At 43.7% G+C, this 21096-nt stretch overlaps 2 protein-coding genes across 6 annotated transcripts in view; one reads left to right on the top strand and one right to left on the bottom strand.

The window, feature by feature from the left end:
* Positions 1 to 1683, top strand: part of DHX57 (DExH-box helicase 57) — a 74193-nt gene extending 72510 nt beyond the window's left edge. For 4 of the 5 annotated variants that reach the window (XM_064364016.1, XM_064364020.1, XM_064364017.1 and 1 more), the window contains one exon: positions 942 to 1683. In XM_064364016.1, the coding sequence (XP_064220086.1) occupies positions 942 to 1085 (144 nt within the window). In that variant the 3' untranslated portion in view covers positions 1086 to 1683. Of the gene's footprint in view, positions 1 to 929 lie in introns of all 5 variants that reach the window. The other variant, XM_064364019.1, reaches the window with a different exon arrangement.
* Positions 1684 to 15433: 13750 nt separating this feature from the next.
* On the bottom strand, positions 15434 to 20500 carry GEMIN6 (gem nuclear organelle associated protein 6). Its single transcript, XM_012475424.2, has 3 exons — positions 20416 to 20500; positions 19108 to 19254; positions 15434 to 16291 (listed from the first exon to the last, which is right to left on the bottom strand). The coding sequence occupies exons 2-3, from the start codon at positions 19233 to 19235 to the stop codon at positions 15916 to 15918; spliced, it is 504 nt and encodes a 167-aa protein (XP_012330847.1). The 5' UTR covers positions 19236 to 19254; positions 20416 to 20500; the 3' UTR covers positions 15434 to 15915.
* Between the last annotated feature and the right edge of the window lie 596 nt (positions 20501 to 21096).

Genomic DNA, 21096 nt, shown 5'->3' with positions numbered 1-21096 from the left:
CCACTTTTAATTACCTATTTTCTTTCTTCTCCTCATGGGATAAATCATAAAAATTGATCAAACTTTAAAATGGAAAACACTATATAAAAGTCATACTTCCAGACTGAATCTTTTCTTCTTTTGGCAGCAGGGGGGTGGGGGCGGGATAGAGTCCCACTGTTTCACCCAGGCTGGAGTGCAATGGCATGATCTCAGCTCACCGCAACCTCCACCTCCTGGATTCAAGCAATTCTCCTGCCTCAGCCTCCTGAGTAACTGGTTTTACAGGTGTGTGCCACCACAACCGGCTAATTTTTGTATTTTTATTAGAGACAGGATTTCAGCATGTTGACCAGGCTGGTCTGGAACTCCTGACCTCATAATCCACCCACCTCAGCCTCCCAGAGTGCTGGGATTACAGGCCTGAGCCACTGCGCCCAGCCTGAATCTTTTTTTTTTGAGACGGAGTCTCGCTCTTGTCACCTAGGTTGGAAGTGCAATGGCACCATCTTGGCCCACTGCAACCTCCGCCTCCCAGGTTCAAATAATTCTCCTGCCTCACCCTCCTGAGTAGCTGGGATTACAGGCATCCACCACCACACCCGGCTTAATTTTTGTACTTTTAGTAGAGACGGGGTTTCGCCATGTTGGCCAGGCTGGTCTCGAACTCCTTACCTCAGGTGATCTGCCTGCCTTGGCCTCCCAAAGTGCAATTACAGGTGTGAGACACTGCGCCCGGCCGAATCTTTTCTTTAGATGAGATGTGATAGAGGCACTTTTTTATAATGGACTTCATTTAGTTTATTACAAAATAAAAATATGTTTAGCGTTTTTGCTCCTAAGGGAGTTTACAATTAGTACCAGAAATCTAAATAATGGTAATCATAACTGGAGTATTTCCCTCCAGTAACTTATCCTGGCTGTTGCTCCAAGCACTGCTTATATTGTAGCTTTCGTTTTAGGTGGCTGAATTGGTAAAGGAGCTTCGTTGTGAACTTGATCAGCTTCTCCAGGATAAAATTAAAAACCCAAACATCGATCTGTGTACATGTCCTCGAGGATCCCGGATCATCAGCACGATTGTGAAACTTGTTACAACACAATAAAGAGCAGTCTTAGAGACTGCTTGCTACTCACCTGCTTCTAGCTCACCTGGGAAATAAATAACAGCAGAACCTCTACCTCGAACTAAAGACCTGCTGGGGCTGGCCCTGGTGGAGGAACCCAGGGCCTGCAGTCCAAGGCAGCTGAGGCAGCACATACCCTTACAAAGCCTTGGCCACTCCCAGCACAATTTGGAGTGTCAAGGGTGAGAGCCTAAAACCCAGCTTGCCTGTCTATTCTAGTGACTGTTCTAGAGTGAATTAAGTTCGCCTGATAACACTAAAGTGAATGTATAATACAATTCTGTTTTAATCTGTGTATTCTTTTTCTCCTACTTTTTACTGGGGTGAGACAGGGCATGAGGAGAAATAAGCCTTCTTTTTTTCTTTTCCTGTTATCAAGGCTCAACTGAGAGAAGTCAGAACAGAGAAGGGGAAAAAATATTATGTAAACAAGAAAAACTAAAATTTCATTTTTAGGCTATTGGGTACTAAATAAACTTGACTTGTGAGGGATTTTTATTTTTACTCATTAAAGGCCAACTTAAAGAAAAAAAACAATTGAATGAGTACTCTTTGAGTATTAAAATGCAAGCCTGTCTTATCGATAACACTCCTATTCTTAAAAGAAGAACAATCTGGATGTCTTCATTCTCAAAGTTCTACATTTAGGAATCTTTACTCTCTCTTATGAACTCACCCGGATGAAGTGGCCATGTTTCTCATCACTGAAGGAGAATTTTAATAATATTCCTGAGGCAGGAGAATTGCTTGAACCCAGGAGACGGAGGTTGCGGTGAGCCAAGATCGCGCCATTGCACTCCAGCCTGGGTAACAAGAGCGAAACTCCATCTCAAAAAAAAAAAAAAAAAGAAAGAAAAAGAAAAGAAGAAGAAGAAGAATATTCCTGAAGCAGAGTTGGCATGGATGTGATCAAAATGGTTGCCATCTGATTTACAGCCATTACAATGCTTTCCATGAAATTGTTTCTTTTCTTTTTTTCTTTTTTCTTTTTTTTTTTTGAGACAGTCTTGCCCTGTCGCCTACACTGGAGTGCAGTGGTGTGCTCACTGCAACCTCTACCTCCTGGGTTCAAGCAATTCTCCTGCCTCCGCCTCCTGGCAACCATTTTGATCGCATCCATGCCAACTCTGCTTCAGGAATATTATTAAAATTCTCCTGAGTAGCTGGGATTATGGCACCCACCACCATGCCCAGCTAATTTTTTGTATTTTTAGTAGAGATAGGGTTTCACTATGTTGGCCAGGCTGGTCTCAAACTCCTGACCTCAGGCGATCCACCTGCCTTGGCCTTCCAAAGTGCTGGGATTACAAGTGTGAGCCACTGTGCCCGTCCAAAATCACTTATTTTCAACCTCCACTTAGGTTAATGGGGCACTAGCATTTTGAAAACAATATTAGGGGGTTTACATTTTCCCTGGACATCTATCAGTGTGGCCAGGAAGGATCCCAAATTGATGAGTAGAAAAAATATTTGTGAGCTGGGAGAGGTGGCTCACGCCTGTAATCCCAGCACTTTGGGAGGCTGAGGCAGGCCAATCACTTGAGGTCAGGAGTTCAAGACCAGCTTGGGCAACATGGTGAAACCCCGTCTCTATTAAAAATACAAAAATTAGCTGGGCGTGGTGACAGCCACCTGTAGTCCCAGCTACTTGGGAGGCTGAGGCGGGAGAATCGCTTGAACCTGGGAGGTGGGGGTTGCAGTGAGCCGAGATTTCACCATTGCACTCCAGCATGGGCAACAGAGTGAGACAATTCGACTCAAAAAAAAAAAAAAAAAAATAGACCTCAGGACAAGGTCACTATAGGTTCCATACTATGGATAGAATTCAAACTAAATCAAAACTATCTCACTGAAATCAGCGAAAATCAGTGTTCACTTTTCAAGATATTATTTTAGTTAAGTTTTCAGGAAGTCTCCTGGGCTGTCCAAAATGATCATTATCAAGTATATTTAAGCTCCGGTGCACTTGGAGAGCTTAGACTCTAAGCAGTATTTTTAAAAGGCATCGATTCATGTCATCGCTTTAAATAAAAAACATACATATGCAAGCACCCACAGAATCCAAATTCTGACTTGCTGTTGAAACAAGCCTCCTATTACGGAACTGATTAGGCTGAGACCTTTAGAAGAAATGAAGGAGAAAACCGCATTAAACCTCTAAAAAATTTTTCCTTTTTTTTTTTTTTCATTTTTTGAGACGGAGTTTCGTTCTTGTTGCCCAGGCTGGAGTACAATGGCACAATCTTGGCTCGCCACAACCTCCGCCTCCTGGATTCAAGCTATTCTCCTGCCTCAGCCTCCAGAGTAGCTGGAATTACTGGCATGCGCCACCACGCCCAGCTAATTTTATATTTTGTATTTTCAGTAGAGACAAAGGCTGGTCTCGAACTCCTGACCTCAGGTGATCCACCCATTTTGGCCTCCCAAATTGCTGGGATTACAGGTCTAAGCCACCACACTGGGCTTTTTTTTTTTTTTTTTTTTTTTTTTTGAGATGGAATTTCACTCCTGTTGCCCAGGCTGGAGTGCAGTGGTGCATTCTTGGCTCACCGCAACTTTCGCCTCCCAGGTTCAAGCGATTCTCCTGCCTTAGCCTCCTGAGTAGCCGGGACTACAGGCATGCACCATCATGCCTGGTTAATTTTGTATAATTTTGCCGGGCGCAGTGGCTCACGCCTGTAATCCCAGCACTTTGGGAGGCCGAGGCGAGTGGATCATGAGGTCAAGAGATCGAGACCATTCTGGTCAACACGGTGAAACCCTGTCTCTACTAAAAACACAAAAAATTAGCTGGGCATGGTGGCGCGTGCCTGTAATCCCAGCTACTCAGGAGGCTGAGGCAGGAGAATTGCCTAAACCCAGGAGGCGGAGGTTGCGGTGAGCCAAGATCACGCCATTGCACTCCAGCCTGGGTAAGGAGAGCGAAACTCCATCTCAAAGAAAAAAAAAAAAAAATTTTTGTATAATTTTAGTAAAGATGGAGTTTCACCATGTTGGCCAGGCTGGTTTCGAACTCCTGACCTCAGGTGATCCACCTGCCTCAGCCTCCCAAAGTGCTGGGATTATAGGCATGAGCCATCACGCTCAGCCTAAAAAAGTTTTTAAGAATCAGTTTTCACTTTTGGTGCTATTGTGGTACTCATGCCACCCTAGCCAGAGCCATCTGCCCAAGTGGACCTGCAGCTTTTAACACAAGTTTGCCCCAGAGCACTCAGATGGGAGATAATTAACAGCAAAACTTTCCACCCAGTGAAATTGGGGAAGTCACCTCTTGGATGGTCACTTCCAACCACATATAGATGCACAAAAACTGTCATGGTATAGATTTGCCAGAATGTGAAAAAGATTGAGACGCCTTGACTGTTGAGAAATGCTAGGTGTGTGATTGCTGAGAAATGCGGAATGTATGATAGAATATATTGTTTGCTGAGAACAATGGCGAGGAAAACCTAGCCACCACCCCCGCCCCAAGTAGAAAACTATTTGGGATTCTAAAGTGGCAGGACAATATATAAATATCATACACCAGCTAAAACAATTCTTTAAGTGCAGGACATCTGACCCTGCCCTTGTAGCTCCCTCATGGAGAATACTTTTTAGTTTGTCTGTGATCAGTGGTAAGTGTGCACTAGCTGCCTACTTGGTATATTTTTGTGTTATGAGAAAATACTGAACATTTGTTGTTAATAATAATCACCTGTTCAGAGAGAATAAATGCGTGGGTCAGAATCAGCTGGAGGCCCTCAGCCCAGAATGCTGTCAGCCCCTGAGGCTCTCAGCTCAGAAGGCTGTTGGCCTCCTGGATAGACCCACTTTGCGGTTCTATCTAGGTGTCTGCTTCTCAGTTCCTTCAGCGCTGCCTGGGTGGGGGTCTCTATGGCTGAGCTGGTCTCAGTACTTGACATAAGGCATTAAGTAAGAAAATCCTCACCCCAAAGACTAAACTTCTTAAACTCAGCGGTAAAATAATAAAATAAAAAATGAAATAAAATTACTTCTTTACAATGAAAGATCATAATGCAGCCTGGGCGCACTGGCTCACACCAGCACTTTGGGAGGCCGAGGCAGGTGGATCACAAGGTCAGGAGTTCAAGACCAGCCTGACCAACATGGTGAAAACCCATCTCTACTAAAACTACAAAATTAGCCGGGTGTGGTAGCGCATACCTGTAATCCCAAGCTATTTGGAAGGCTGAGGCAGGAGAATCACCTGAAAGGGGAGGCAGAGGTTGCAGTGAGCCAAGATCAATCGCACCATTGCACTCCATCCTGGACAACAAGAATGAAACTCTGTGTCAAAAAAAGAAAACAAAAAAAAAAGAAAAAAAGAAAGATAAATCAGAATGCACTATAGTATTTCAAGGATTTATAACCCCCAACAAGATGGTCAGCATTTAATGTAATTTATGGAGAGCTTGGTAAATAATTTCTTAAATATTTGTTTTACTGGCCAGGTGTGGGGGCTCATGCCTGTATTCCCAGCACTTTGGGAGGCCGAGGTGGGTGGATCATGAGGTCAGGAGTTTGAGACCAGCCTGGCCAACATGGTGAAACCCCATCTCTACTAAAGACACAAAAAAATTAACTGGGCGTAATGGCATGAGACTAATCCCAGCTATTCTGCAGGCGGGGAGGGCAGAGGTGGCTGAGGCCTGAGGCAGGAGAATCACTTGAAACTGGAAGGTGGAGGTTGCAGTGAGCCGAGATTGCACCACGCCATTGTACTCCAGCCCTGGCAACAGAGCGAGAGTTCATCTCAAAAATAAAAATAAAAATAAATCCCGGTTCAGTGGCTGACACCTGTAATCCCAGCACTTTGGGATGCCAAGTCAGGAGGTCAGGAGTTCAAGACCAGCCTGGCCAACATGGTAAAAGCCTGTCTCTACCAAAAATACAAAAATTAGCTAGGCATACATAGTGAGGCAGGCCTATAATCCCAGCTACTCAGGAGGCTGAGGAGGTCCTGAACCAGGACCCAGGAGGCAGAGGTTGTGATGAGCCAAGATTGCACCACTGCACTCCAGCCTGGGCCACAAAGCAAGACTCCATCTCTAAATAAATAAATAAAAATAAAAATAATTGTTTTACTTCTATTGGAATCTAGCAAGGGAACAACATTGATAAAATACTTGCCCTGAAACAAATCTGCTCTTCTATTTTACTGTGACTAATTGGGAAGATCTTAAGAAGTGAGATTAGCTAAGCATTCTGCTAGAAGGGTCACAGGATAACAAGGCATGAGCTTTGTCTTCCTCCTTGAGTTCCATATCAGGTTATTACAACTCAAACTCCCTGGCAAGTAATGAACTTTGATCTTTATCCTCCTTCTATTTAATATTATCTGAGCAGCTTAATTTATATAAAAATCTAAGTCCAGGCATATGGTAAATGTTAGTTCCTTTTTCTTTCTAGGGAATGGTTTGAACATGTTCCTAAGAGATTATCATAAAATAAGATATTGTGGGCTGGGCATGGTGGCTCATGCCTGTAATCCCGGCTACTTGGGAGGCTGAGGCAGGAGAATCACTTGAACCCTGGAGGCAGAGATTGCAGTGAGCCAAGATCACTCCACTGCCCTCCAGCCCAGGCGACAGAGCAAGACTCCATCTCACAAAAAAAAAAAAAAAAAAAAAAAAAAAAAAAAAAGATCTTGTGAAAGTACTTTGTAAAATTAAAATATAGCAAATGTAAGGCATTAAGACTGAGGATGTGATTTTCCAGGTGCAGCCCAGGCTGGCTCTGTGGGGACTCCAATCTGTGCTGTTTTCTCGATTGCAAGGCCCATAGCAGGTGAACTCGGGCTTCACACTATTGAGGGTGTCTTATGGGTGTCACTCAGTTGCCACATAAATAATGGATTCCTGGAGGCAACAGGATATGCTCACGCTGCCATTATTATGCTTGAACGAGCCTGGGCAGAGGCTGGCGTTTTCCTCCTAAATCACGCGGGAATTAAGCATAATTCCTCCGGCTTATTTTCCCCCACTTGCAGGAAGAAAGTTTGCTTAAAATACTTAGCTAGTTAATAAATACAAGGCTAGTTGTTGTTTTCAGAAGTTAGATCTTGGTCACAAATCTGTGTCAGTCAATATTTGCATGATCATAGTACAGAGGTGCCCTAAATGGAAACAACATAGAAACAACTCATTCAGTTTGTTGTCAGAGCAATAGTTTCAGATTGTTCCAGAGTGATAGGCTTCTCCCATGTCTTTTGGTCCCATAAATGTAAAGCTATGGAATGACTGTATGAACAGTTAACCATGATGAATCATTAACATGGAGAGACTTTCTGCCATTTCTAAGTCATCACCACTAAAATTATTTATCAAGGAGATTGGTCTTAGATGGGATTTATAGCCAATCACTTATACCTAAGGGGCTTTAAAATCTTACATGTTTTAGTAATTTGTTTTATCAAACAGCAGAAAAAGGGAGTTCTTTTGGAGAAACACTCATGCCCTGTCATTCATGAACCCTCAGGAATTAGAGGAATCAAGTTTCATAAAAATACAGGACAACCAGGCATGGTGGCTCATGCCTGTAATCCCAGCACTTTGGGAGGCCAAGGCAGGAGGACTGCTTGAACCCAGAAGTTTGAGACCAGCCTGGACAACATAGGGAGACCCTGTCTCTACAAAAAATACAAATAAAAAGAAAATTAGCCAGGCATGGTAGCGTGCACCTATAGTCCCAGCTACTTGGGAGGCTGAGGCAGGAGGATCACCTGGAGCCTAGAGAGGTCGAAGCTGCAGTAAGCTGCGATCCTGCCACAGGACTCTAGCCTCCCAAGTAGCTGGGACTTTGATATCTAGATCCCGTCCCAAACAACCTACCAAACAAAAAAGATACAGGGCAGCAACCCAAACATGAACAACCTGTTCCCCAAGATAGTTCAGCCTCTTTGCCCCATCTAGGCTAGCCCCGGGGCTGCTCCTGAGTCAGTTCATACCTGGCTAAATTGACGAAATAAGCCAGGACACAGGGCCCCAACTGAGATAGCTATGATAAGGGACTTAGAATCCAGTCACCTAGATTTTTTCACCTCTCTGAATTTTTTAGGAGAGAAATAGCAACAAAAACCATTATGAGACATTTGTTTGGAAAAGTAACTTCTACAGGGTGGGCTTGGAAATTCGGTCCAATCTCATAACTACCAGCAACGAAAATCAATGTTTAAAGTGATCCCTGATTTGCTACAACCACAACATTGAGAAGTCAGGTATAATAATATATAATTATTTAATAAACATTTTCAGCAAGAGCACTTTGGTGACGTTTTTTAAAATTATTCCCTTATTGAGAAAATGCGGTAACTGCTACCTCCTCCATCCTAGGTTTTACTGAAAATGGCCTGAAGGAGTTATTTTTCCTTCTATGTTGAATCAATTTATACTATAGAGATGACCCATGTCTGGTTTTCTTCCATGGTAATAAAGGACAATGAGGCCGGGCATGGTGGCTCACGCCTGTAATCCCAACACTTTGGGAGCCTGAGACGGGTGGATTATCTGAGGTCGGGAATTTGAGACCAGCCTGACCAACATGGTAAAACCCTGTCTGTTTGAAAAATACAAAATTAGCCGGGCATGGTGGCGCATGCCTGTAATCCCAGCTACTTGGGAGGCTAAGGCAGGAGAACCCCTTGAACCTGGGAAGTGGAGGTTGCAGTGAACCAAGATTGCACCATTGCACTCCAGCCTGGGCAACAAGAGTGAAACTCCATCTCAAAAAAAAAAAAAAAAAAGACAATGAACCAGGTGGACAAAAGAAAGTAATAATAAAAGACAGGCTAGCAGCCAAGAAGATCATTTATATCCTGAGATTTCACTTTGAGTAAGTTTTCCTTCATTCCATCCTTGGGTTTCTCTTTTTTTGTTTTGAGATGGAGTCTCGCTCTGTCACCCAGGCTGGAGTGCAGAGGCGCAATATCAGCTCACTGCAACCTCTGCCTCCCGGGTTCAAGCAATTCTCCTACCTCAGCCTTCTCAGTAGCTGGGATTACAGGCGTGCAGCACCATACCCAGCTACATTTTGTATTTTTAGTAGAGACAGGGTTTCATCATGTTGGTCAGGCTGGTCTCGAACTCCTGACCTTGTGATCCACCCACCTCAGCCTCTCAAAGTGCTGGGATTACAGGCATGAGCCACTGAACCAAAGCTTTTTTTTTTTTTTTGAGATAGAGTCTCACTCCAATGCCACTAGAGTACAGTGGCATGATCACTGCTCACTGCAGCCTCAACCTTCTGGGCTCAGGGTTGAGCCTCCTACCTCAGCTTCCAGAGTAGCTAGGCCTATAGGCACATGCCACCATGGCCAGCTAATTTTTTGTACTTTTTGTAGAGTCAGGGTTTCACAATGTTGCCCAGGCTGGTCTATCCTTGAGTTTCAAATCTATTTTAATAACAATGTTAGCCTTTCAAATAAAACTTTATTTGTCCATAGAGATTAACAAATATGGGGCCCTATCCTGTACAAAGACTATAAAGAAGTTTCCTCACCCAGGAACAATGTAGGGGTTTCTTTGTGTTTTTGTTTTTTGAGACAGGGTCTTGCTCTGTAGGCCAGGCTGGAGTGCAGCGGTGTGATCTCTGCCTCTCAGGCTCAAGTGATCCTCCCACCTCAGCCTCTTGAGTAACTGGGATTACAGGCATCCACCATCATACCAGGCTAATTTAAAAAAAGTTTTTTTTCTCTTCCCAGGAATTTTTTTTTTTTTTTTGTACTTTTAGTAGAAATGAGGTTTTGCCATTGCCTAGGCTGGTCTCCAATTCCAGGGCCCAAGCAATCCACCCACCTCTGCCTCCCAAAGTACTGGGATTCCAGGCTTGAGCCTCTGTACCCGGCTCGATGTAGTTTTTATTTGTTTTAAACTAATGGTTTTCAAATGGGGACAGTTTTGAGAGGGCAGGGAACATTTGGCAATGTCCAAAGATACTGTTGGTTTTCACAGCTTGTGGGGTGGGAGGTGCTACTGGCATCTATTGCTTAGAGGCCAGGGATGCTACTAAAAATCCCGCAAGCCACAGGATACCCAAACACAAAATTATTCAGTCCAAAATGTCAAATGGCCAAGGTAAAGAAAACCCTGCTTTAAACAAAATGAGGTAAGTAATCACTAACAAAGTCTAAGAGTTATTAGGTGTAAATTATGCCGACATCTCTGAAAATGAAAATATATTTTGGACTACAGAAAGTGAAAATCTCAGCTGGGCACGGTGGCTCACGCCTGTTATCCCAGCACTTTGGGAAGCTGAGGCAGGTGGATAACCTGAGGTCAGGAGTTCAAGACCAGCCTGGCCAACATGGTGAAACTTCATCTCTACAAAAATATAAAAAAATTAGCCAGGTGTCGTGGCACATGCCTGTAATCCCAGCTACTCAGGAGGCTGAGGCAGGAGAATCACTTGAACCCAGGAGGCAGAGGTTGCAGTGAGCAGAGTGCCACTGCACTTCAGCCTGGGTGACAGAGCAAGACTGTCTCAAAAAAAAAAAAAAAGAAAAAGAAAGTGAAAATCTCTGCCAAATCAACTCTAATAAACATGTGCTGTGTGAATAAGAGCTTGTGTGTACATTGTGCTGTTATCAAGAATTGTGAGTATTTAAGAATTTGAAGAAATTTTTTTTGTTTTTGTTTGTTTTTATAAAGATGGGGTTTCACCATGATGCCCAGGCTGGTCTTAAACTCCTGACCTCAGGTGATCCACCCACCTCATCCTCCCAGTTGACTGTACAATGTTTAAATGTCTAGTGAAGCCTAATTAGAAACTTTAGTTTCTAGGGTCAGTAATGCTTCTCCTATAGTGTGAACTGGAAAAATCAGTTTGTTTTAGGACTTAATTATTAGTAAGATTACCAGACAGAATGGTGAAGACATGCTATGCTCCTTAGAGGACAGATGTCTTTACAAATCAGGAACCATGCTATAGGGTGGGCACCAAGGGACTATCCCACGTGGCAAAGAAACTAATCCACTGATTATAGAACAAAAGCAAAACAATCAGTAATTAGAAACATTTCCGTTAATGGTGCCCTTCTGTCTCTGAAATTTACCTGTGCACCTTCCCATTTAAACTCTAGCTGTTGCTACAACTTCTAGCTCATAAATATTTATACCATCCTTTTTTACAGTAAGACAATTAATTGAAGCATGTAATCTAATTAGCTAACAAGAAAGCCAATTGTCTAGTTTATAATTAATGTTTGCTACTTGGCTAGTTTGAAACCCATATTGGGGTTGCAAAAATGTCCTCCACATTTATGCTTCTAATGTTTGCTACTTAAATATCTCTCTCTCTCTCTCTCTCTCCAGAGTCTTGCTCTGTCACCCAGGCTGGAGTGCAGTGACAGTCTCGGCTCATTTCAACCTCCACCTCTCGGGTTCAGGTGATTCTCGTGCCTCAGCCTCCCGAGTAGCTGGGATTACAGGCATGTGCCACCATGCCTGGCTAATTTTGTATATTTTTAAAATTTTTCTTCCTTTTTTTTTTTTATAAAGATGGGGTTTCACCAGGCTGGTCTTGAACTCCTGACCTCAGGTGATCCACCCACCTCGGCCTCCCAAAGTGCTAGGCTGACAGGTGTGAGCCACCGCGCCCGGCCTAATTTTGTATTTTTAGTAGAGATGGGGTTTCTCCATGTTGGTCAGGTTGGTCTTGAACTCCCAGCCTCAGGTGATCCACCTGCCTCAACCTCCCAAAGTGCTGGGATTACAGGTGTGAGCCACAGCGCCCAGCCTAGAAAATTATTTATCTTTTAAAGCACTTGTTTCTAGAATATAGAACTATTAGCACTCAAGTACACAAACATCCTATTTTTAAAATGAGTGCTTTCCTGGAAGAAGTTGCAAAAAAAAAAAAAAAAAAAAAGTCAGAGGGGCAAAATATCTGAATAAACGTTTCACCAAAGAAGATAAACAAATGGTTTAATATGCACATTAAAAGATGCTCAATATCCTAACTCACTAGGGAAATTCAAAATGAAACCACAAGAGATACTGCTTCACAACCTAACTAGAATTGCTATCATCAAAAACACAGGCTGGGTGTGGTTAGTGCCTCAAGCCTATAATCCCAGCACTTTGGGAGGCTAAGAAGGGAGGATTGTTTGAGCTCAGAAGTTCAAAACCAGACTGGACAGCACAACCAGACTTTCACTTTAATAATAATAATAAAAAAAAAGCCTATGTGGTGGCCTGCACCTGGAGGCAGAAGGATTGCTTGAAACTAGGAGATCAAGGCTGCAGTGACCTATGATTTTGCCATTGAACTCCAACCTGTGACAGAGCCAGGGCCTGTATCAAAAAGTAAAAAATTAAAAACTCAGTAAAGTCTAAGAAAACATACTTTTTTAATTTAAAGAATATGGGCCGGGCACTGTGGTTCACACTTGTAATCCCAGCACTTTGGGAGGCCAAGGCAGGCGGATCACCTGAAGCCGGGAGTTTGAGACCAGCCTGACCAACATGGAGAAACTCTGTCTCTACTAAACATACAAAATTAGCCAGGCGTGGTGGCGCACACCTGTAATCCCAGCTACTTGGGAGGCTGAGGCGGGAGAATCGCTTGAACCCAAGAGGCAGAGGTTGCAGTAAGCCAAGATTGCGCCATTGCACTCCAGCCTGGGCAACAAGAGCAAAACTCTGTCTCAAAAAAAAAAAAAAAAAAAAAAATATATATATATATATATATATATATATTACAGAAACAAAGAAAAAGTATATACATTGATTACAATTACCTAAAAGTTTTTAAAGGATTAAAAACTAATACGCAACAGCAAAAAATATGTATGGGTACTGGAATAATTTTATTTTTACTTGAAAAATACACTTAATGGGGCCCAGGTGCAGTGGCTCATGCCTGTAATCCCAAAATTTTAAAAGGCTGAGGTGGGTGGATCACTTGAGGTCAGGAGTTTTAGACCACCCTGGCCAACTTGGTGAAACCCCGTCTCTACTAAAAAAATACAAAAAATTAGCTGGGTGTGGTGGTACATGCTTGTAGTTCCCAGTACTCAGGAGGCTGAGGCAGGAGAATCACTTCAACCTGGGAGGCAGAGATTGCAGTGAGCCTAGATGGTGCCACTGCACTCCAGCCTGTGTAACAGAATGAGACTCCAGATCCAAGAAAAAAAAAAATTAGCTGCATGAGTGGTGCGTGCCTGTAGTCCTAGTTACTGAGGAGGCTGAGATGGGAGTATCACTTGAGGCTGGGAGTCTGAGGCTGCAGTGAACTATAATCTCGACACTGCATTCCAGCCTAGATGACAGAGCGAGACCTTGCCTCTTTTTTTTTTTTTAAATAGAGATGGGTGTCACAATGTTGGCCAGGCTGGTCCTTGCCTCTTAAAACAAAACCATTGTGAAATTTTCATCAATTCTCAGCAAATTAAATGATTGTGAATGTTTTAAATGTCACTTTAAAAAAAAACTTAGTGCATGGAAAAATCCACTTCAGTATCTTTAGAAGAAAAAAGTGGATTTAGGAAATCAGATGAAAAAGGGATGGTGAGAAATCAGTGCAAAGATTAAACCTTTGCTTTCAAGGAGACCAAAAATACACAGAAGTCAAAACACTCTTTTACTTTAAAAAGTATTCTTGATAATGTGTTCAAAGACTGCCCTGGCTACCGCCCAGAGCTGGCAGCAAATAGAACCAGCTTTGGGGAGGAATCTCCCTCTGGGGAATCTGGAATCACAGATGCTGACAGCCCCAAGGAGGAAACAGAAACAGGTGAGTGAAACTCCTGGGGAGAATCTTAGCTGAGGAACTAGCTAGGGAAATTTCCTAACAGGAAGGTTTCTATGGCAGATCTGGATCACTTACCCTTTCAAGCACTCAGGTCTTGTTTGCAGGCAAATTGTTCACACAATCATCAGAGAACTCAGTTGCCAGGAAACAGTTAATGTCCCCAGCTCATTAGTCCGATGGCAAATAAATCTGCCAATATCAAGGCACCAGGCCTGGTCCCTGAGCCAAGATCAAGTCCAATCGACGCTGTGGATAATTTCCTACATGGCATTCATTCATTCATTCATTCATTCATTTAGTCCAATCAACGCTGTGGATAATTTCCTACATGGCAGGCATTCATTCATTCATTCATTCATTTAGATGAAGTCTTGTTCTGTCACCTAGGCTGGAGTGCATACAATCTCAGCTCACTGCAACCTCCACCTCCCAATTTAAAGCGATTCTCATGCCTTACCGTCCAGAATAGCTGGGATTATAGGCACACGCCACCGCACCCAGCCAATATTTTTTTTAGTAGAGAGGGGGTTTCACCATGTTGCCCAGGCTGGTCACAAATCCTGGTCTCAAGTGATCCGCCCGCCAGCCTCCCAAAATGCTGGGATTACAGGCATGAGCCACGGCACCCAGCTGGCTTCTTCATTTTCAAAGGCCTTCCTCATCTTGTCAGATTCATTTCCATGCTGACTTCAGTTTGTTCATATTCCCCTTCTATTTGCTTTCTGAAGACATCCCAGGGTTTGAACAGGAGAGTCTTAGTCACAAGGAGAAAGACTATGTGTGCTAAATTTTGCTTTCAGGATCATGGAACTTTGAAGCCGTGAGGGAAGGACTTTCGGTTCCCCAAAGTTTCTGAACTGCTTCTGCAAGTGTGGTCTGGGAATGGTAACATCAGTATCTGGGAGTTTGTTGAAAACACAAATTCCTGGGTCCCAACTAGAACTACTGAATCAGAATCTAGCAATCTGTTTTGAAAAGCCCTGCAGCTGATTCTGATGCTTGCTAAAGTGCAAGAGGCATTGGGCTATACCATCTTGTTATTAGACAACTATGCAGGAAAATAGCTATGTTATCGGACTGTATTCAAAGGCCCTGAAACCTGAATGTTTTAAAATACTTCTTCCAGCTAGGTGTGGTAGCTCACAACTAAAATCTCAGCACTTTGGGAGGCCAAGGTGGAAGGATCACTTGAGCCCATGACAAGCCTGGGCAACATATCAAGACCCTGTCTCTTAAACACACACACACACACACACACACACACACACACACACACACACAACACAAAAACAGACAGGGCAAGGTGGCTCACACCTATAATCCCAGCACTTTGGGAGGTCTAGGTGAGTGGATCACTGGAGGTTGGGAGCTTGAGACCAGCCTGACCAACATGGAGAAACCCCGTCTTTACTAAAAATATAAAAAATTAGCTGGGCAGGTGGCACACGCCTGTAATCCCAGCTACTCATGAGGCTGAGGCAGGAGAATTGTTTGAATCCGGGAGGTGGAGGTTGCAGTGAGCTGAGACTGTGCCATTCATTGCACTCCAGCCTGGGCAACAAGAGTGAAACTCTGTCTCAAAAAAAAGATTTTATTAGTAGTCAAAACTTTCAAGTTTTAACCAAAAAAGGATACACATATAGTTAATGCAAGAGATTTAACAAGACTGTGATCTTAGCATAATATTTTATATTAAATCTAACATATTACATTGTTTTCCAAATGCTTTTCTTGCCTAACAAAAATGGGGATGTAACACTATCACAAGAAAAGACCCATACAATTCTGATGTCCCTGTGCTAATTTTATTCATGGAATGCTATCCTTGCCCTAGTTCATTAATTTCCCAAGGAAATTAGCACTCATAACCCACTCCTTTTATTTTACCAAAACAACAAAGAATTAAAACACATACACACACACACACTCACGTACCTTTATAGTCCTACAAAGGTACCTTTAAAATTCTACAATAGGATGGCGAACTTCATATTCAAAACATTTTATGAAGGATAAAAAATAGTCTTTTTCAATCAGTATGTTCACACTTTCTGGCCTCTCATTGGGAAGCTGTAAGATGTCCTTCAATAAGATCCTGAACACGGGACAGAATAATCTCATTAGAGCTGCTGCAATTTTCTGGCCCATATGGTGGGTCTATAGTCAGGACCCCAGCCACACAGAGAGTCCTTGGAGAGTCTCCCTGTTCAGTGATGGGGATGTGGTTCTTCTCGAGCCATTTCTTCAGGCTGTTCTTTCTCTCTTCCAGATCCTCCTGGCTGTACGCTTTGCAGTCTCCAGACATAAACAAATGCATCAGCTTCTCCCTCACTCTATGGTCCCCTTCATTCACAGTTTCAACAGTTTGCACAGCATGTCCCATAATTCCGGTCACGGACATGCTGCCATCTTCAAGGAAGTTCACAAGGACGATACTTTGGAGGAAAAGTAAGTTCAGAGGTATCATCGACCCAAGTAGGTCACTAGAATAATAGATGATACTCTCTCCTGTTTGAAATTAATCCTGTCACCAACAAATGCTTCCATTTATTCAATAAGCATTCATTAAGGATCCTAAACATGTAAACTTATTACCTAGCTTACAGACAATCATTATGGGATACAATTAAAGGATTAAACAAAAGGGTTATGAATGACTTAAATGTGTATTAGAAAAGAAGGCAGGGTATTTAACTTTTAGAGTTAAAAAAACAGTAACTAGGCCAGACACAGTGGCTCAAGCCTGTAATCTCAGCACTTTGGGAGGACAAGGTGGGTGAATCACTTGAGGTCAGGAGTTTGAGAAGAGTCTGGTCAACATGGTGAAACACCATCTCTACTAAAAATACTAAAATTAGCTGGGTGTGGTAGCACACGTCTGTAATCCTAGCTACTCGGGAGGCTGAGGCAGGAGAGTCACTTGAACCTGGGAGGCAGAGGTTGCAGTGAGCCAAGATCGAGCCACTGAACTCTAGCCTGGGCAACAGAGCAAGACTCCTCAAAAGAAAAAAAAAAAAAGCCAGGTGCCATGGCTCACACCTGTAATCCCAACACTTTGGGAGGCCAAGGTGGGTGGATCATAAGGTCAGGAGATCAAGACCATCCTGGCTAACATGGTGAAACTCATCTCTACTAAAAATATGCATCTGTAGTCCCAGCTACTTGGGAGGCTGAGGCCGGAGAATCGCTAGAACCCAGGAGACAGAGGTTGCAGTGAGCTGAGATTGTGCCACTGCACTCCAGCCTGGGCAAGAGAGTGAGACTCTGTCTCAAAAAGAAAAAAAAAAAGTTATTGTGGTTACATTTATTTAAAAGTCCTTATCTTTTTTTTTTAAACCACCGTGTTGGATGACAAAGTCCTTATCTTTTAAAAGATATATTGAAATACTTATAAATGAAATTATAGGCTGGGGACTGTGGCTCACACCTATAATCCTAGCACTTTGGGAGGCCAAGGTGGGCAGATCACTTGAGGTCAGGAGTTCAAGACCAGCCTGGCCAATATGGTGAAACCTCATTTCTACTAAAAATATAAAAATTAGGCCAGGTGCTGTGGCTCACACCTGCAATCCTAGCACTTTGGGAGACCGAGGTGGGCAGAACACCTGAGGTCAGGAGTTTGAGACAGCCTGGCCAACATGGCAAAATCCCGTCTCTACTAAAAATACAAAAATTAGCCGGGTGTGGTGGTACTTGCCTATAATTCTCCCAGCTACTCAGAAGGCTGAGGCAGGGGAATCACTTGAACTCAGGAGGTGGAGACTGTAGTGAGCCAACACTGCTCCACTGTACTCTAGCCTGAGTGACAGAGGGATACTCTGTCTCAAAAAAAAAATTAGCCAGGTGTGGTGGCACAGGCGTGTAGTCACTGCTACTCAGGAGCCTGAGGCACAAAATCACTTGACCCGGGAGCAGGAGGTTGCAGTGAGCCCAGATCCTCCCACTACTGTACTCCAGCCTAGGAGACAGAGCTAGACTCCATCTCAAAAAAAAAAACAAAAAACCAAAAAATTATATGATGTCTAGAATTGTATTTAAAATATTTGGAGGGAGTGTAAAGTTAGTGTCTGTTTTACTATTTTCACATTTGTGTATGTTTGAAACTTCCCATTAAAAATATATTAAATTGGCCGGACGCAGTGCCTCACACCTATAATCCTGATACTTTGGAAGGCCAAGGCAGGCGGATAACCTGAGGTCAGGAGTTCAAGACCAGCCTGGCCAACATGGTGAAACCCCATCTCTACTAAAAATACAAAAATTAGCCAGGCATGGTGGTACATGCATGTAACCCCAGCTACTCAGGAGGCTGAGGCACAAGGATCGCTTGAACCTGAGAGGCAGAAGTTGCAGTGAGCTGAGATTGCACCACTGCATCACTCCAGTCTAGATGACACAGCAAGACTTTGTCTCAAAAAAGAAATATGTATAGTAAGAATAATTTCTGTGCCCCATTTCTATGAACTTGTCTGGTCTGATAAGGTAATTTGTAGTTGGAATAGCACTTAGTTCAAAGGCAGTTAAGTTCTTTTTTTTTTTTGAGATGGCATTTCGCTCTTATTGCCCAGGCTGGGGTGCAATGGTGCAATCTCGGCTTACCACAACCTCCGACACCTGGGATCAAGCGATTCTCCTGCCTCAGCCTCCCGAGTAGCTGAGATTACAGAATCTCGACACTACGCCCAGCTAATTTTTGTGTTTTTAGTAGAGAAGGAGTTTCACCATGTTGACTAGGATGGTCTCAATCTCTTGACTTCATGATCTGCCTGCCTTGGCCTCCCAAAGTGCTAGCATTACAGGCATGAGCCACCATGCCCCGCCAGCAGTTAAGTTCTTATATGTAGGCTGGGTACAGTGACTCAGCCTGTAATGCCAGCACTTTGGGAGGCTAACGTGGGCAGATCCTTTGAGCTCAGGAGTTCAAGACCAACCTGGGCAACGTGGCAAAACCCTGTCTCTACAAAAAATACAAAAATTAGCCAGGCATGGGTGGCAAATGCCTGTAGTCCCAGCTACTCTGGAGGCTGAAGCAGGAGAATCACTTGAACCTGCAAGGTGGAGGTTACAGAGAGCCAAGATCGCAGGACTGCACTCCAGCCTGGGTGACAGTGAGACCCTGTCTCAAACAAACAAAAAATTCTTATATGAAAATATTAATAATTAGCCTTTATCTGCTTTCTTAGTTTGGCTATAACATACAGGCTGCACAAAAGTGTATCAAAGATTTCAGGCAAGTAGGACGCATACTCACTTGGCAGAGACTGGGTCTGTAGTTAAAACCCATCCTTTATACTCGTTCTTCTCACTGGCTGTCACTCGGACCTCTTTGTAAATGTAATCTTGCCATTCTAGGGGGCCTTTCTTCATCCATTCACTCATGATTGCCACCTGGCTAGATCTGAAACAACCACCAATGCTGGTTAATGTATGTTCCACTTAAGCAAATGTCTTATCCCTAATCTCCATCCTGTCCTAGAGACAGAGAACATCTGTGATTTGCCTCAAGTTCGTAATAAGCTACTTAATACAAGTAAATACATATACAAGGAATTGATACTACAGTTAGGGGAAAGAACACGTGTAAAGACAGCTCGAGAATTTTTGTTGGCCGGGCATGGTGGCTCACGCCTGTAATCCAAGTACTTTGGAGGCCAAGGCGGGTGGATCACCTGAGGTCGGGGTTCAAGACCAGCCTGACCAACATGGTGAAACCCCGTCTTATTTAAAAAAAAAAAAAAGAGAGAAAGAGAGAGAATGATTAAAAAGGGAAACTTTGGCCGGGCGCGGTGGCTCACACCTATAATCCCAGCACTTTGGGAGGCCGAGGCGGGTGGATCATGAGGTCAAGAGATCGAGACCATCCTGGTCAACACGGTGAAACCCCGTCTCTACTAAAAAAATGCAAAAATTAGCTGGGCGTGGTGGCGTTCGCCTGTAGTCCCAGATACTCGGGAGGCTGAGGCAGGAGAATTGTTTGAACCCAGGAGGCAGAGGTTGAGGTGAGCGGAGATCGCGCCGTTGCACTCCACTCTGGGTAACAAGAGCGAAACTCCGTCTCAAAAAAAAAAAAAAAAAAGAGAATTTTTGTTTATCAGTAAAATAGTTAATATGTACAGTTCAGCCTGAAGCCGAGTGGGGGGACACCGAGCTGCCGCAGGTGCAGTCTGGGGAAATTCATCTGGCCCAGATCTATTCCGGTCCGCAACCACATTCCAAATCGTTTTCACTCTGGCCTGCAGATGATGCTCAAACCCTTCAACTCTTGCTTTTCCCTTCCATCGATGAAAGGAGTTAGCCCCATTCCTCAACTTAAGCAGAGAACTCTCCTGATATCCACCCACTCACTCTCTGGCTCTGTCTCAGCTGGATCCCGCCACCAAGAGGCACCCGATTTATGACAACTGCCCCTTAAAATTTGTTTGAAGGATGCACAAACGAGGGGCCAGAGGCTACAGCTCTAGAGCTTAGATTTCTGGTCCTGGAAAGCCACACGATACATAAGGCTGTACTCAAAACCAAGTGGTACTTAACGTTTAATCCTGACAAACGAGAAAAATACCGTTTAAAAAACTCCTTGCAACACTGGGTACTCCAGGAACCACGCTGGGAGGAAGGATTGTTGAGCGGAGCCCGCCTGAGACCAGCATGCTTTGCGCCGATCGTCACTTCCTTCCCCCAGAATCCTCTGATTTGTAGTCCTGCTTGGAGGTCTGAGAGTCGCGGGACTTCGAGAGCAGAGTGCGGGCGGGGGCTGAGATTCTTCTGTAATAATAATAATAATAATAATAATAATAATAAAACGCCATGTCATCTCGGGCTACACCTCTCCATTACCACGACGTACATTTCAAATAATCTCCTTTTTAAGGACGAAAAACCTCGTGCCAGGTACTGAATGATAGTAGACCTGGAAAAGCACTTTTGCCTTAGAATCAAAGCACATGAACCCTCTGGGCAAATCCTATGTGAGGAGAAGGTGCCGTGGATAAGAGCGATAGGGCTGCTACAGCAAAGGCGTCCCGATCCAGACCCCAAGAGAGAGTTGTTGGATCTTAGGCAAGAAGGAATTCAGAGCGAGTTAGCAGTGCAAAGCAAAAGCAAGTTTACTAAGAAAGTAAAGTGGTGGCCGGGAGCGGTGACTCACACCTGTAATCCCAACACTTTGGGAGGCCGAGGCGAGTGGATCACGAGGTCAGGAGTTCGGGACCAGCCTGGCCAAGACAGTGAAACCCCGTCTCTA

This window comes from Aotus nancymaae, unplaced genomic scaffold (assembly GCF_030222135.1).
Source record: "Aotus nancymaae isolate 86718 unplaced genomic scaffold, 86718_ANA_hifiasm-v0.15.2.pri h1tg000057l, whole genome shotgun sequence".
NCBI lineage: Eukaryota > Metazoa > Chordata > Mammalia > Primates > Aotidae > Aotus > Aotus nancymaae.
This window is presented reverse-complemented; position numbering and strand designations above follow the sequence as displayed.

What these genes read in the sequence shown, in the direction of transcription:
- GEMIN6 (XM_012475424.2), bottom strand. Translation starts at nt 19,235, where the DNA reads ATGAGTGAATGGATGAAGAAAGGCCCCCTAGAATGGCAAGATTACATT. An exon ending in ACAGACCCAGTCTCTGCCAA is followed by an intron (nt 16,292 to 19,107) that starts GTGAGTATGCGT and finishes TTTCCTCCAAAG; the next exon opens with TATCGTCCTTGTGAACTTCC.